The sequence below is a fragment of the Eleutherodactylus coqui genome, chromosome 8, assembly GCF_035609145.1.
Source record: "Eleutherodactylus coqui strain aEleCoq1 chromosome 8, aEleCoq1.hap1, whole genome shotgun sequence".
NCBI classification, from domain to species: Eukaryota; Metazoa; Chordata; class Amphibia; order Anura; family Eleutherodactylidae; genus Eleutherodactylus; species Eleutherodactylus coqui.
Window position 1 is genome coordinate 73,177,662 of NC_089844.1, and position 17,964 is coordinate 73,195,625.

The 17,964-nt window shown below is 42.1% G+C and overlaps 1 protein-coding gene across 3 annotated transcripts in view; it reads left to right on the forward strand.

Moving 5' to 3' along the window:
- Positions 1-17,964, forward strand: part of LOC136576509 (transcription factor Sp3-like) — a 44,244-nt gene that overhangs the window by 16,400 nt on the left and 9,880 nt on the right. For all 3 annotated transcript variants that reach the window (XM_066575833.1, XM_066575835.1, XM_066575834.1), the window contains exon 3: positions 12,499-13,801. In XM_066575833.1, coding sequence (XP_066431930.1) covers positions 12,499-13,801 — 1,303 coding nt within the window. The remainder of the gene's footprint in view (positions 1-12,498; positions 13,802-17,964) is intronic.

The following is a 17,964-nucleotide window of genomic DNA, read 5'->3' on the forward strand; positions in this document are numbered from 1 at the left end:
TAGGCCACTTTCACACATGCGTTAAAAAAACACGTTTGAAACCACTGCATTTTACTGAGATTTCAAGCTGCATTTTTAGACGCATGTCACAACGTTTGACATCTGTTAACGCACTCAATCATTGTGATGAGGTGCATTAAAAAATGTGAAAACGGACAGAAACAGAGCAGACAGCTCTGTGGCCTATTGATTTCAAAGGGGCCACTGCGAGGCCCCTTTGAAATCAATGGGACAGTTGTACTGTGATTAGCGCAGCACTTGGGATGCCATAGTGAGTGTGAGTGGCACAAGGAGTAGATTTTGAATATGTATGTCACTCAGTGCCATAGCACGTAGTTATGACCATGCCCAGTAGAGACTTCAGCACAATATGTAGTGGAATAAAGGTTTTAGTAGCATATGCTGTAAAATGTGGACAAATCTTAAGTGTCCTGTTGCTTTCTATGGATATCAAAAGTTAAATGTTGCTAAAATATCAAATTGGTATCTCTAGTTTTGGGTTTTTTAATATATTTTTTCCAAACAGTTTACATATGCTTGATCACATGGGTAGTATATATGCAAAAATCTCGGCTAGCGGTACCCAGCTCATATAGACAGATGTATGTAAACTATGGATGTACAGTTGTTAAATCGCATTAACCATTACAATTTGATGTAATTTTCTAGTTATTTTCTGACTGCCATCTGAGGCCCCAAAAGTGGTTCCCCCAGTGGCGTATAAAAAGGCTCTCAGAGGATGCTTGTGTGTAGTGACCTCTTTCTGCTTGTGTAGAGCTTGTTGAACACTAGACACCTCTGATACAATCAGAGATTTCACCCAGTTAAGAGTTTGAGAGGGGAGCAGTATTGGAATGTGAAAAGCTGGATGATCGTATCGATAAATTGCTACCAACTCGGCCGCTCTGACCAGACTGTTAGGAGGTGTTGGGACCAGTGGATGTGTGAGGACACACATAAGGCGACTGGGCTCAGAATGCCTGCGACAGCCCACCAGTAGAGAGGAGCCTCCGACAAGCATGAGCAGCTCCAACTGTAATTGTCCGCCATCTGGAGACAGATGGCGCTATTGTTACAGGCCCCTATGTCTGCCAGAACCATTTCCAGGCACTTGGTTGAAGGACATTTGGTCTTATGGCGCCCATTACGTGTACTGCCTTTCACCCCCACCACAGTCCCATTTGTGGTGATGTCAAGCTTGACACAACTGGACTGCTACATAGTGGAACCGGGTTGTCTTTATCAACAAATCCAGGTTTAGTTTGGGCACTGATGACTGCTGTGTTTGTCTGGAGACCTCAGGGTGAGCGTCTCAACCCTGCTTTTGCTGTGGAGTGACATACTGCCCCCACTGCTGGTGTGATATTCTGGGGGGGCCATCCCATGTGACAGTCGGTCATTCTTAATAATAGTACGAGGGACAATGACTACTCAGTGGTATGTTCAGGACATCTTGCAGCCACATGTGTTGTCTCTCATGGTAGGACTTCCATGCGGCGTTTGATATGGATTGATATGCTGAAGCATACCGTACAGAATCCGTATGCCTCCATGCTCTCACATCTTGTATCCAAGCCAGAAGCGGTACAACAGGATACTAGATTCTCCATGCCCGACCATATCACCGAGTCCTCCCCTGCGGGACTGAAGAGCAGGGGACTCAGCGGAGGAGGATCCTGGCTGCACACTGATAAGAGCGTGACTAGCAGCAAGGAGCTACGGCAACCCAACTGGTAATCGCTTCAGTGGAGAGCAGCCGTCGGCACGCCGCGGGCCACATAAAATGAGGCAGCAGGCCGTATTCGGCACGCGGGCCTTGTGTTTGACACGTGTTCTAGAGCCTCCATACCTACCTGTATCATATTTTTTATCCAAGCTAGAAGTGATACAACAAGGTTCTAGAGCCTCCATGCCCGCCCGTATCACATTTTGTATCCAAGCTAGAAGAGGTTCAAAGTGTCCAGTGTTCCTCAATAAATTATCCTTTATTGTAATCCCTTATATCAACGTTGGACTCACACAGAAAGTTTGCTTTAATCTGACAACGTCATATAGGTTTTATTTTTTTTAAAACTATGAATGCTTTTGGTGCTGATCCAATGCTGGGAAACCACACCGATCACTAAAACAAATTTGTTACGACCAATGAAAGACATTTTCAACCTTTGGAACAAATCATTTTATTAATATTTAACATTAACATGTCATTAAAACGACTAACTTTGTGCTGCAAGTCAGTACAATTTTGGCCGTAGCAGATTTATTCCTTTTATGTTGCGTTTTACAACATTAAAGTCTTTAAATAAATATTTTTAAAAATCGTCTGAGCTGTGTGAGAGCTTTTTGCATGCACATGTCTTATTTTTGAATAGTTTATTTTTTCCCACCCCCCCCAAGTTCTATTAGAGAACTTTTACAGTGCGATCACTTGTATAACCCACTGTAATGCTTTCTGTATTGTCTTGTGCAGTCAGTGTAATAGTACTAAGATGGCAGTCTACGGGGCCATTGTTGGGTTCCCCAACTACCACAGCAGCCTGTCTGCATCCCGTGATGGGGAGCCATCACCATTGCATTGAAGAGGTTAAAAGTCTGGGATAAGTCCAGGCCATTGCAGCAGAATATCGACCGTAAAATAAAAATGTCTTAGTTTGTTTAACCAGTTAAATTCCAGGGTTGCTATTGACCCCTGTAGGAGAGAGCCCAGCACTTGACACATTCTTCCACTTGGATGTGCAGCCATTTATGACCACTTTTTGAGTACGATCATTCCACCAGTTGTGAATCCACCTAACTGTTGTCTTGCTTCGTTGGGGCATGTAAAGGGTAAAGCTGCGCCGCTCATCAGCCTTCTCAATCCCACATGTCCTTTTTTCAATAAGGATGGTACGATCTACTCTATTTCTGTTTACACAAGGGAACAAGAATAAAATAAGCAGTGTTCAGATGTGCTGGCTCTCGGTGATCACCCCTTGTTGTCTGTGGGTTCTATTTCTTTCAATAGAGCCCATAGAAGTGTATGAACACAGCCGAGCATGCGCTGTAAGTGGAAACATTCAGGATTCAAACACAAAGCTGAGATCAGTACAATTATGACAATACCAAATTTTATGTTTTTTTGCTGTACTAAAAACCTATTTAGAACCTTTTTGTTGTGTTCTTTTTCCTCTGTCTTTCCATTGGTGGAGTGGCTCGTTTTTTGTGGCATAACCTGTGGTTTCTATTGGTGCCATTTTGGAGTACATAAGACTTTGATAGTGAGTGGGGTTTTTTGTTTTTTTATTTAGAGATAGGGACCAAAAAAACACAATTCAAGCTGTGTGTTTTGGGTTTTTTACCCTGACGACATTCACTATTCGGGTAAAATCCTGTACTACTTCCATAGACAAGGCATGGTAGTACAAAATCTGTTTGTTTTTCGTTGTCTTGATTTTATGAATAGAGAAAAAGGGTTTTATTGAACTTTTAGTATTAGAGATGAGCGAGCGTACTCGCTAAGGCAAATTACTCGAGCGAGTATTGCCATTTTCGAGTACATGGCCGCTCGTGCCAAAAGATTCGTGGGCCGGCGGGGGAGAGCTAGGAGAATCATTCTCATTCCTGCACCTCATTGCTTGAGTAATTTGCCTTAGTGAGTACGCTCGCTCATCTCTATTTAGTATCCTTTTATTTTTTGCAAAAGTAAACTTCACTAATTTTTACTTATTTTCTTTTAGTCCCCTTAGGGGACTTGAACTTGCGATTTATTTGATCGCTTATACTTCAGTATTGCAGTATATGGTATTTGTCGGCATTCTATTAGGACAAGCCGCAAGCCCGTCCTAATAGACATATAAGTGCATGGTAGCGCTAGGGACCTTCAAAAGGCCTTGGCCTGCCCTTACCACCTAAGGGCACCTCGCAATCTTATCGCGAGAGGCACAGTTTAAGACCCTTGATGGACAAACTGCTCCACGGTCTCATTGAGGGGGAGCAGTTTGGGACTCATGAATAACAATCAAGGCATTTAAATGTTTAATAGCTGCAATCGGCCGGAAAGCTATTTACAAGTCACCTGTGCATGTTCATATACATCACATCAGTTTTGAAGTTGTTTGACAGCTGTGGTAGTAACGTTACTAGGCACCACTGTGTAAGCCACATAGCTGGGAGATGGTGGGCAGGATGTCAACTGTGTTATTGGACAGTCTCTTGGCAGAGTTGTCAGTTTGGGTGGAGAAGCTACAGGTTTTGATACTGTGCTACTCCTGTGTAACACAGCTGGGCGGAGGCAGCTTCTTGGTTGCTGGTGCAGGGCCTGAAGTACCCAGGAGGTGAGGCACTAGGCTAGATCAGGCGGTATGAGGGGCTAGGATGCTATACTGAGGACCATTCTCTCAAAGACAGACTGTATTGCCAATAGAGTTCCACAGAGAGATACTCAGATAGCACTGTGGCCATATGAATAGTGCTTCATCTGCAGTCAATTTAAAGGTGGTGTCCACTTTTAACAACCCTTGTTCTGTGCAATCTGAATGATTACTTGGGTGAGGGGAGGACTTTAAGGGATCGGTCCTGGGATGTGATCGCCGTATCATGTGCTTTGGGGGTGCTCTGGATGTTGACTATACTGAGGTAGTGCGGGGAGGGGGGATGCCTGGTGTGTATTTTAGGGCACTGCACTTTGTATATTATACTGTAGGAGCAACTCGCTCTAGAGCTCTAGATTATTGGGAGCAGAGCAGTGCTTTGGATGATCTTTGTAGATTTTACTGATTGGTGGCACTTTTCGTATATATAATTTATACTACAGTAATTTTTATGGTATCCTTATACTATATATGTATTTAAATATGGTGACTGAATTTTTATTTTCCTCCTACATATTTCAGTTTAGGAGCCAACAGCTCCTGGATAATTTCTTCATAGTCTGGAGCACTGCACATATCAGGAGGAGGTTAAAAAAAATATAAAAGGTTAACTGTGTTCACTTTTCTCCCCTTTTTCATGCACACTAAACTTTTGAACTTGTTTGTCCTTCTATTTCTTTTGTTAGGTCAACTTTAAAGAGCATTTGTCAAAGCTCGCCAACCTTATTAATGAAGTATGTCCTGCCATGACACAGGAGCACCTCCTCCTGCCACAGGTAAAGGCTGTGGTTTGAAGGATCTTACCTTTTTTAAAATATCCATACATATTAGATAGGAAGCAGTTGGCACTTGGTCAATCATCTAATTGATCGTTTGCACAAACTATTACTCCCACCCCTTTCCATAACCCCCCCCCCCCCCCCCCCCAAAAAAAAAAAAAATAACAATTCCAGGTTATATTGGACACTAAGTGTCACCTATTTTTACCAAAATTAAATGAGTGCCAAGTATTCCATACATGTACAATTGTAGTGTCACTAGCCCACTTAAATGTTCCCTGAACTTTCCACAAAATGCGCTTCAATCAATAGGACAAACAGAGATTAAAATAACGATCTGCGCCACCATGTAACAATTGATAAAAATAACTCACCTGGTGCACAGGCGGGGTTCTCATGCAGCGTTAAGCACACCCCGCCTGCACCTGTGGTCCAAGTATGCCTGTAGTATATGAAGAAACTCCAGATATCCTTCAGTGGAGGAGAGCCGCCGGAATGAAAGATCCCAGAGAGAGACAATTCCCTCAATGGGTTAAATAAACATGTTTTCAAAAGAGAAAAGTTTTCTTTCCGCGCTCCTCCTGTGAATCTTCTTGGAATAAAATCAACTGTCGTAGCAGACAGTTTTTTTTTTATATTAATATATTTATTCCCAAAATACAAATAAAAAGGATTGCAAGCAAGAAAGGTTCTTGCTGCGAGAATTATACAACGCGTTTCGGCGCTCTTAGACGCCTTTCTCAAGTATAACAATGAATTAAAAGTACATCTTTTAAATAGTGTGTCTTACCTTATGGAGGTGGGAGTTACAAGTGCTCGGCGTGCGTCTTCGTATCGTGTCGCTCTTGCGCAATGTATGAGCGGCATAGCTCCATGGCGCCAGAGCGACACGATACGAAGGCGCACGCCGAGCACTTGTAACTCCCACCTCCATAAGGTAAGACACACTATTTAAAAGATGTACTTTTAATTCATTGTTATACTTGAGAAAGGTGTCTAAGAGCGCCGAAACGCGTTGTACAATTCTCGCAGCAAGAACCTTTTTCTTGCTTGCAGTCCTTTTTATTTGTATTTTGGGAATAAATATATTAATATAAAAAAAACTGTCTACGACAGTTGATTTTATTCCAAGAAGATTCACAGGAGGAGCGCGGAAAGAAAACTTTTTTCTTTTGAAAACATGTAGGACAAACAGAGAGGAGGCGGCAATAGCGCAATGACAGTTCAGATTACATGCTGCCCATAAATCAGAGAGGAGGAGCTAATAGTAAAGGCTATACTATCTCAGAGCTTTTGGAATCAGATCTACTGCTGTATAATCTCCATGCTGCTGCTTCTCTGCATAGAAGATTTTGCTCCCCTATACTTTGTGTGCAGTGTATAGTAGACAGAAGTTAGTCTACAATCACCAGCTCAGGGAAAAGTGAAAATTGGAGATGTAGTCTCCTGAATTGAAAACTGCTTAAAAAATGTAGGATACAAGTCATAAAATGGCCAGAGCACGTTACTCCTCATGCACACTTACGACAATGTACTCAAGTCACCTTAAACTGCAGGTACGCGTTATATGTTCAGCGCATTATCTTCTTCCAATAGGGTCAGCTTGAGCTGTCATTTGTGCAGAAATCTGGCAACCTGCAAGTATCTTGTCATTTGTACAACAGGGTTGTATACAGTAAAGCAGATCATTTCATCATTAAAGACTAAAGGCCCCTTTACACGGGACGATTATCGTTCTGGTTGTTCTAAACCCTGCGCTCCTGCGGTGTTTTAAGCGATATTGTCCTGCGTGAAAGCATGCAGAAACTGGATGAGAGTTGTTCAGTATTAAGCAGGCCTAAAATCCTGACTGACCATCTTTCTGTGTAAACAGCAGCCGTTCAGTACTGAAAGACCCCTGCTTACAGTGAATGGAGAGGGACGAGGGAGATAGCTCTCCTCCAGCCGTCCTGCAAGCCGCGCTGTGAGCGAACAGGTTCGCTGTGGATATGTAACGCGTATTTCTGCTGCGGATGCAGTGCGGATGAGCTTAAATTCCCTTTTTTTTTTTCATGTGGGAGATCAATTGAGCTATGAGCTCCCGCACGCGTGACCCACACTTAAATGGAGCATGTTGCGGTTTTTTTTCCATGCGCATGAAATTTTAAAATCGCTTTAAAATACCATCCGCGGCTATTTATCTACCCGCGGGTGATCAATACATTCCAATGGGAAATTTTAGGTGCGGATCACGCACGCGGGTGATCCGCTGCGGATTTTAAATTTTATTTTCCCCCGTGGACATGAGGCCTTAGACTTTACTAATTTTCTATAAAGAAGAGGTGGAGGGCTGCTCTGTAAGAATGACTTTTGCTCTGGCGCACCAGAGACAATACCTTTTTTAACTTATGGAAATGCATGATACAAAGTTAGTAGACTATATGTACAGATTTGCTATACTGCAGTTAAAAATCTAAATTTAATTTAAAATATATATTGATTTTTGTAATAACAAAAAGGAACTAGAAGGCATAACTAAGTAGACTATACATGAATAACAAAGGTGGAAATATTCCCCAGTCTGCAGCCTAGATCCGGGGTGACAGAAAATGAGGGTTGTAGTATAGAAAAAAACAGAGTATTGCTCTAGTGCAATTATTTATTTTTTTTAAATAAAAATATGCAAATTGTTTTGGCCTACATTTACCACCCAAATAAAATACAATATGTGATGAAAAAAATGTCAGCATTCCTCTGATATGTAAAACCTTTACTGAGTTATTCTGTTAATGACACACACAGCAGTCTTCCAAAATTTGGCTTGGTCATTAAGGCATAGATGTGCTTTATTTTAACCCTTTTCATGACCAAGCCTGACGGGTGAGTTGAAAGTGTTGCCTCACCTACAATTTGGGAGCGCCTCACAATTGCATAAGTTTTATTTATAGCATAATATACCCGCATATTGCTGTTAACTGGTAGAAATCACATTTAACGTTTCTGATAAATCTTGTGCTTTGTAGCTCTGAAGAAGCTTTTGCTAGGCAAGTTTAAGTATCACTTCTTGCTTGAATCCAAATGACACCAATTCACACTGCAGTGTTTGGTCAGTATTTTACATCAGTACTTATAAGCCAAAGCCAGGACTGGACCCCAAACCTGGAAGAGATACAAATCTTTCTGTCTATTTTCTCTGTAGGTTCCATTCCTAGTTTTGGCTTACAAATACTAATGCAAAATCCTGGCAAGAATACTGTGGTTTTAGTGGTGCCTAAGGCCGCCTGCACACGAGCGGAAATTCCGCAGTGGGATTTCCGCCGCTGGAAGCCTGCATAGGATTGTGTTAGCAAACGCAATCCTATGCAGACGGCCACAACAAACCGCGGCATGTTCTATTTCTGTGCGGAGCTCACAGAGCATTTAGCGCAGCACTGAAAACGCAGTACAAAAACACCTCTGAGGGAGGCCTAACTGTGCTCCAAAAAGCAGCAATATAACCCACTGCATCCTCCCTATATGGCCTGGGACAGTAGGCTAATGTCCATAACTGCTTCTAGTTTTATGGTTAGAGCCCCTGTTTTCTTCTCGCCCAAGCCCCTTGTCAAGTTATTGTCTTTGACTTGTAGACTGTCGCTTACACAGGATGTGATTTGACTGGTGCAGACAGGATATTATTTGGAACAGAAGAGGGTATCATGTAGCACAACCTCTGAGTCAGCACCCCATCTTTCAAAAAAGTTTTTTTCATAAGTTCTGGATGCACCCCAAAGAGTTGTAGAGTTCCCAATTAATTTTAAAAATAGTTCTCGCGAATTAAGCAAAAAAAAAAATCAACAAATTTTTCTCTGCGGTGCTAACTTTCAAAAATATTACTAAATCAGCAATAACTTTGTAAATATGGGTTCTAGAGCTTCGAGCATTCTGAGTTTTTTTCCGAACTCTTGAGGTGCTCCCCAGAACTGTTATAAAATCACGGGATTTCCCCAAAAATTATTTACACAACTAATTTTATTATAAAGTTATTATGTGTAAATAATTTTTTGGAAATCCCGGGATTTTATAAGAGTTCCGGGTAGCACCTCAAGAGTTCTGAATAAAACTCTTAATGCTCGAAGCTCTAGAACCCATATTTACAATGTTCTCGCTGATTTAGTAATATCATTTTTGGAAGTTAGCACCGCAGAAATCCTTTTTTTTTTTTTTTTAATTTTTTTTTTTTGCTTAAAGGGGTTGTCCCGCGCCGAAACGGGTTTTTTTTTCTTTTTTCTCGATAGCGCGCCCCCCCCCCCCCCCCCCCCCCGTTCGGCGCGAGACAAACCCGATGCAGGGGTTAAAAAAGAAAACCGCACAGTGCTTACCTGAATCCCCGCGCTCCGGTGACGACTTACTTACCTGGTGAAGATGGCCGCCGGGATCTTCTCCCTCGGTGGACCGCAGGTCTTCTGTGCGGTCCATTGCCGATTCCAGCCTCCTGATTGGCTGGAATCGGCACGTGACGGGGCGGAGCTACAAGGAGCCGCTCTCCGGCACGAGCGGCCCCATTCAGAAAAGAAAACCGGACTGCGCAAGCGCGTCTAATCCGGCGATTAGACGCTGAAAATTAGACGGCACCATGGAGACGAGGACGCTAGCAATGGAACAGGTAAGTGAATAACTTCTGTATGGCTCATAATTAATGCACGATGTACATTACAATGTGCATTAATATGGCCATACAGAAGTGCTTACCCCAACTTTGTTTCGCGGGACAACCCCTTTAATTCGCTAGAACTATTTAAAAAATTAATTGGGAACTCTAGAACTCTTTGGGGTGCATCCAGAACTTATGAAAAAATAAACTTTTTTGAAAGATGTGCTGACTTCACAGAGGTTGCAGCACATCACTTCAGTCATGATAGATGGTATCAGTAATGGAAAGTAAAGTTTCTGGTATCACTAGAGAGTCCTGCTATAGTGCTAGCTTTGTCAGTCTATAGTTTTACATCATTTTTATGTCAAGAAGGCCTGATGACTGCTGTTTCCTTTTCTTTGATTCATACTTTGTTGGATGGCATGTTGTATCTAGTATATAAGTTGCATGTTTGTCTCTTTAACGCCTTAATGACGTGGCCTATTTGGGGGGGGATGATTTCATCTCCACTTTTTAAAAGCCATAACTTTTATTAGTAGTTTTTGGTATGTAGCATTTTGGGGTATGAAAAATGTATTGTAAAACTCAATTATTTTTTTTTTTAGAGAGGGCAGGGAGAAAAACATAAATAAATTCTGCCTGTGCGTGGTTTTTTTTGTACTGTGTTAATCATGCAGCATAATTGTCGTGTTTTGGGGCTTTTTTTATCTTCACTGTTACAAAGATACCAAAATGTGTTTGTTTTTTTAGGTTTTTCCACTTTTTTGCACAATAACACTTTTTAAACTTACATAGTTGCATGAATGCTAGTTGCATCCACAATATATATATATATTTTTTTTCCCCTTTTCCCTCCTGGACGCAGCTCTGTGAGGCCTTGTTTTTGGTGTGTTTTTGCATTACAACCTGTGGTTTTTTTTGGGGGGGTTGGTACCATTTTGGCATACATATGGCTTGTTTTTGCTTTAAATGCTGTTTTCAAGTTGGGGGGTTGTTTTTTCCCCCTCCTCCCTCCCAACCCTCGCAGCATGCTCTTTCTGTGGATTTTGCTGAAGTCAATCAAAGCCGTCCAACCAGCGGCCTTTATGCAATTACATGTCCGCTCACACGAGTAGGCAGCGACTGATTTTCTGCTTGTGCAAAAAAGCGCAGCATGCTCTATTCTTGCGTAGACTGCGGAAGCTGTCCCGTGGCCCTTCCGCACTTGACATTGTGGAAAGGTTACGGTTTCAGCGTCATCACTAGGGGATGACGCCTACAAAAGCAGGAGTTTAAAAAAAATCTGTACTATGCATGTTCATCCGCAGCACCGAAAAGAGCACTTGTTTGCTTGTTCTAGCTATTGGTGAGGGTTTCAGCAGCTGGACCCCCAGCTATCAATACCTATGACAAGATTTTCTAGTAAGTGCCGTTGAACTGCAATTTCAAGCTCTAGAGTTGCATGTACAGGAGATCTAGCCCTAAAAATAAATATACCTGGGATCACTGTTAAATTACTTATTGAATTATTTATTCAATAAATGTATACAATCAATAATTTTGTATGGCTTAGACTGGTTGCACATGAACAAGTTAGATTCCCCATGCCACCCATGCAGATTTCATACAAAAATAGAACATACTGCAATTTTTAAATCACTTGCGGAAATTGCAATATTATATTTTTCTTCAATACGCGTTAAATAATGTGTATTGTCTACGTGTGTAACTATTGCGGATTAAGCAATTGAAATCCGGTCGTGTGAAGCAGGCCTTAAAAATATCTCAACATGAATTATGGGGATTGTCACATGTTGTCCATATTATCCCATATATTATAGAAGACCTCTTTACATATACTTTCTTTTTAGATGTAGCTTATTGTAGTGTGTATTTTTTTTGTCCTTTTTCAATCCTAATGAAACATTTGCCCTAATAACTGCAGACAAAACAAAAAACATTAGATGAATAGGTCTGCAAGCACGATCTTTTACTTTAATGCCTACTTCTGCGTTCCTCACTAAAAGGAAGAACCACTACTGGGAATTACTTTTTACCAAAGACTAACCTTTCTCTACCACATGTGAATGTGGTCTGTGTACATGCAGGCGCACAGTGTTTTTACCCTAAAACACCCAGCAGACTTTTTAATTCCTCCTTTGAATCTTATGTTAGTTTGTTCTACTAAAGTCCTCACAGCACAATTATCAGAGTTCATAAATAGTATAAATGACAGAGATTAACTATTTGATGCCTTTATGCCGCATTCTCTATATTGGCATGAGAATCTTATGGCTGGGTCCACACAGGGCTGATTTCCGGCAGAATGTCCGCCGTGGGCATTCTGCTGCAGATCAGCCGCAGAAAGCCTGCCTCTAAAGCTGCACCGTTTTGCACCGATTTATCCCCTCGTTGAGAGGTGAATTCCGCAGTGGAGACGGCAATAAAACTGACATGCGGCGGAATTGAATTCAACATCTCGTCCACTTTGCTACTACTGTAATGTCGCAGAATTTTCGTGTGGAGGGTCCGAACGGAAATTGCGTGGCAATTCTACCCCTTGTGGACCCCACCTAAGGATTTTTGGGAACAGGTCTGAAAACCTAATCTAAAATAGTCTCTGAACCAGTTGAAAGAAGAAAAAAAACCTCCTGTTACTGCCAGCAATATGCTTTGATTTTAGGTAGAAATTCCCTCTAGTAAATCTATCTTGCGCTTCTGTTATCTCTGCTGTAGTTTATGGTTTTCTGATATTAACTGTGATTTGTCTTTTTCTGTACAGACTGAAGATTTGACAGCGGTGCAATTGACAGGGGGCCCCAACAGATGGGAAGTATTGACTCCAGCCCAAGCTGCGTTAAAGGACGAAGCTGGAAATATAGTTCAGCTTCCAAGTGGTGCTACAGTAACATCAAGTGGACAGTATGTGCTGCCCATTCAGACTCTTCAAAATCAGCATCTTTTTTCTGTAGCACAAGGAACAGACACTAACGGCACGCTTTCTAATGTGCAGTATCAAGTTATACCACAACTTCAGACATCCGATGGTCAACAGGTCCAGCTTGGCTTTGCCACATCTGATAATGGTGGTTTAGATCAAGAATCCGGTCAGATTCAGATTATTCCTGGAAATTCTAGTCTTTTGTCATCCAATTCAAATATATTAACACAGGCTGGTCAGCTTCAACAGATTCAATATGGAGGACAAACCCAAGTTGTTGCTAATGTCCCACTTGGTCTTCCCGGTAACATCACGTTTGTTCCTATAAATAGTGTTGACCTAGATTCGCTAGGTCTGTCTGGCAGCGCAGAAGCCATGACTGGCATTACTGCAGATGGACACTTGATAAGTGCAGGGCAAGCCATAGATAGCTCTGATACTTCTGAAAGGACTGCAGAGCAAGAGCATGTTTCTCCTGAAGCCGGTGAAACAAATTCGGAAACAGATCTGTTTGTGCCAACCTCCTCTTCATCTCAGCTTCCTGTTACTATAGACAGTACAGGAATGCTTCAGCAGAGCGGAAACAGTTTGGCCGACAGTCCATCTGGGCACGTGCATACAACTGATCTTCAGGGAAACTACATCCAGACTTCAATTTCTGATGAGTCACAGAACATTCAGGTCTCCACATCACAACCAATGGTACAGCAAATTCAGCTTCAAGATAGTCAGCCAACCAGTCAAGCCCAACTTGTGCAGAGCATTGCACAACAAGCAATCCAAGCTGTGCAGGCTGGAGGACAAGGCATATCGTCACAAGCTTTGCAAAACCTTCAGTTGCAGCTGAACCCTGGAACTTTCTTAATTCAAGCCCAAACAGTGACTCCTTCTGGCCAAATTGCCTGGCAAACATTTCAAGTTCAAGGTGTACAGAACTTGCAAAACTTGCAGATTCAGAATTCGTCTCCTCAACAGATAACGTTGACACCTGTGCAAACACTCACTCTTGGCCAAGTTGGCGGAGGGGGTACTCCAGTTAGTTTAAGTACAGGGCAGTTGCCAAATCTACAGACTGTTACTGTAAACTCTGTAGATGCTGCAGGCATTCATTTGCAGCACGGAGAGCACTCTGACAGCCCTACAGGTATGCTTCATTTTCTTTCCTGTCATGATTAGTGGGTCCTAAAAAAATGTCATAATTTTGTGACTGGACAATTTTGGAACCAGGTAGTAAGCAAACCGCTAGTGTTAAGGCCCATTTAGACACGATTGTTGTGTCTAACTGTACTGACATCGTGCAGATTTCGATAAGCTGTCAATCATCGTTGTCTTTCAGCCTGCTGAAAGACAACGATCAGCCTTATCAGGAATTCACAGCAGGACACAGCTGATACTATTGTTCCAGCTGTATCCCGCTCCCTGATGACAGGGAGGGTATGAAGAACAGATCGGTCCAGCTCTGTTCTCCATACCCCGGTTGGAGCGCTCGGCTATATAACAGCCGGGTGCTCTGAGTAGAGAACAGCTGGATGCAGAAGACAAGTGGGGCAACCCCGCTTTCCTTCGCTGGGCTGTATAACAGCTGAGTGGGCATCCTCTGCTCGGAGCGCAAGGTGATCGCTGAATGTTTGAGCGATCATCTTGCGCTGTAAATGACAACAATTATCTCTCAAAAGTAATAATCGTTGTCTAAATGGGCCTTTATTTTTCCCTCATATTTTCCATTGGTAGAAAACATTACAGCCTAATGCATTTGGTTCTACAAATTACAAATATACTCAATCTGAAAGCGGTGAGTAATATATTTGTGTAATACACATTAATGGGATTTCCTCGTTCGTGTGTCTATAAATTTTGAATCCATGGCAGTGAACCAGTTAATTAGTACTATTTTTAGTGCTCGGTCTTCAACTGCACAGGAAGAGGAAGTTGCATGTGAGGGGCCTCACCACTAACATAATAAATAATAGCGAATGCTAGCAGCAGTGCAGGAAGTATTACATTCCGCGAGGGATGCATTCTGGTTCACCAAGGAGATGGTTGCACAATACAGACTTGAGCTACAGCAGATGCTGAGGAAGCTGTTTATTTAATCAGAGAGCCTTAAAGTTCTTACTTTCCCTTTAAGAAGGGATTCTGCAGCAGTGTAGGTATGTATAATTAAGTTGACTCGCCGGTTCAATGTAAGGGTATGCTCACACAACGTAATTTTCCGCAGCGGATTCTGTCCCCAAAAGACGTCAAAATCTGTGGCTTTTTGGAGCGGATCTGCACACTGATTTAGTTCTGTTAATGGGCAACATCTGCATATGGAATTACGATACGGCAAATCGTGTTTCTGCATCGGAATTCCACTTGCAGATTTTCTCTATTGACAGAGCTAAATCTGTGTGCAGATTTATGATAAAAACTGCAGAAGAAAGCTGCAGATTTTGACAATATTCTTACACTTGGTATTCACACAGTGAATTTCACTGTTTGATCGTGCCCTTAAAATTTCATTCTACAAGCAGAATGTATAGTTAACCCCCCTTAAGGACCAAGCGCAGTAAATATGACACTTGGTCCTGGGCTTTAATCTTGGCGGATAGCAGAAATGTGCCAAAGGATTATAGCTCCTGCAATGAAGCAGCAACTAGTCAGATCCTCTGCTGTCACACCCAGCTGAGGACCTGGGAAAGAAGCGTTTTTTAACCGCTTCTGCTATCTCCTTTCCAGACTACAAAGTGCTCAATGAGCACTGTGACCCAGCGATCACATGACCGCCGGATGCCCTCTGTCACAGCAGAGCTGCAGGGTCCTAGCAGATCCTGATGAGCTCTGCCTGTAACTACTGGGGCTCATATGGATTCGGCTCCTATGAATGCCCCAACTACAGTGGAAAAGTATGAGATAAAAGACAATATGAATGACCTCCAGAGGTCTTATATAATGTCATGGGGGACATAGATGGTAAAAAAAAATTGCTAAAAAAATAAGTATAGAAAAATTACAGAATAAAATTTAAAAAAGCGTGTGTGTGATCTATAAACCTGATGCCAACCAAAACTGTTGCCGCATGCGCCCTTTAATCTGAGTATATTCAAATTAGATATCAAAGCGTCAAACAAAGTGAGGAACCTATTCCTGTACTTCCATTTTCTAGTTTAAGCTAAAGTACTTTATTATTTTTTATTCCTTTTTTTTAAATAGCTATTTAACACTAATAAAACTAAGGCGTCATGCAGACGGCCGAGTCGGATCCCGCTGCAAGAATTCTCACAGCGAGATTCGACCCTTGCCCCAGCATTCACCTTATACTCGCCCGTCCAGTGTCTTCTCTCTGCACTGCAATGTGCCGGCTGACGCACAGCCGCAAGTGTGCAGTGCAGAGCTGGTGCATGAGCCGTGATGTTTGTGTGGGCCTCTGTGAGGCTTGCACAGAAATAGGACATGCCGCAATTTGTTTACCGCGCGAGTTTTCACACGGTCAAAGTTGCGGCTGTCTGCATAGGATTGCATTATCTAATGCAATACTATGGCAGTGTGCACGGGCAGAATTTCTACCCGTGCGCATTTACCCTAAGGAACGGGTGGAAAAGGTCAGTGAAAAAAAAAAAAAAAAAATATATAGCCAGAAAATACCTAAAAAAGTGTCTTGTCATCTTAGGACCAAAACACCCTGGTCCTTAAGGGGTTAGCATACCTGGTGCCCTACTTTTTTTTTGACCCCAGTGTTGCTGTTTCAGTTCTTCCACTTTTCGGTTTCTTCGTTATAGATGTCAAATGGACACAGAATTTTCAGACTCTTCTATACACAGTTCGTTCTTCAGTCTGAGATACTTTACTCTTGCATGAACCAGCTTTGATGACATCAATGTGTCCATTCTCGATCTTCACCCTGCAGGCACCTTTCCCCAAGGCCAGTGGGAGAGTCTCGGGCTATGGAAGTGCACAGTGCATACAGAGAACATGCATATGAACTAAGACAGCAACATTGAAAATGAGGGCACCAGATATGTTAGCTACACATTCCACTCATAGAGTAAAATTTTTTACTGTGAACTGGAGAGCCACTTTAGGATTACTATACCTCCAAAAATCATCTAAAGACAATTTGAAGGCTGTGGGGCACCTTTGCAGTCATATCATCTTATTGCATTCTATGTGTTTTTTTTGTTTTTTTTTTAAATCACTCTGGCAGAGATTGTACAGGTTGTAGCTGGTCATGCGATGGCATGCTGATATATAATGGGATTTCTATAGTACAGAACAGTTAAAGCAGGGAGAAATCTCAATATTGGTGCCTGATAAGCATCAGACAGGAGGCTGCACTGCATGGAAGTGGCTGCAGTACAGAGAGGGAACTTCCAGAGTGGGACAGGCAGTCAGGTGAGGGGTGCAGGGATGGAAAAATGTTAGTTGGAGCGGCCATTTAAATCATATTTACAATTGGTTTTCTTGACAAATTCTGATATATTTACAACCACATCAAATAAACTTAAATCATATGATGTTGGCTTAGATTAATCCTTCAGGGGAACAGAGAGGCTGCAGCAGACTGAATCAACAGGGAGCTCGTTTGAATGGAAGCAAACAGATTGTATTGTAAGACATACAAACTGCAGAAGTGTGTAATATGACAAGATGAATTTGCATACATTTTCAATTTTTTATATATATATTTTTTTAACTAAAATTCCATACAATGCAGTTTAACGACATGCAGAGCTGTCCATAGCCTTTACGGTTTGGTGAAAGCTCTAGGTCTGATAATCTGGAATACAGTTTATACTTGAGTATTAGCCGACCTGAGTATAAGCAGAGTCAATAAGATTTACCATAAAAAACTGGCAAACTTATTGACTTGAGTATATACTAGGTAAAAAAACAAAACCCGCAATACTCCCCTCCCAGCCAGCATCTGTGTCCCCGGAATGGTTGTCTCCCTGGCGGTGCAGCAAGCTGCTTGAGAATTCTCCCAGCTGTCATCTCCCTGCTCGGCTTTGAATTTCCCTGCCATCAGCGCTGTGTAGGTAAGCGCTGTGATTTGGAACGAGCGCCAGCCAATCACAGCCGGGAATGCAGATGCTGGCTGGGAGGTGAGTATTGCAGGGTTTTTTCTTTTGTTTTACCTCACTTGAGTATAAGCCGAGGGGGGCTTTTTTCAGCATAAAAAAAGGGCTGAAAAACTCGGCCTATACTGGAGTATATACGGTGAGTTTTAAAACTTCTAGGCAATTTTTAATGGCTTGAGTAGATCCTCAGAGGTTTACTGAGTTATTAAAGGCTGTCTTAAGACGACCCCTTTTCATATTCCCAATGTAG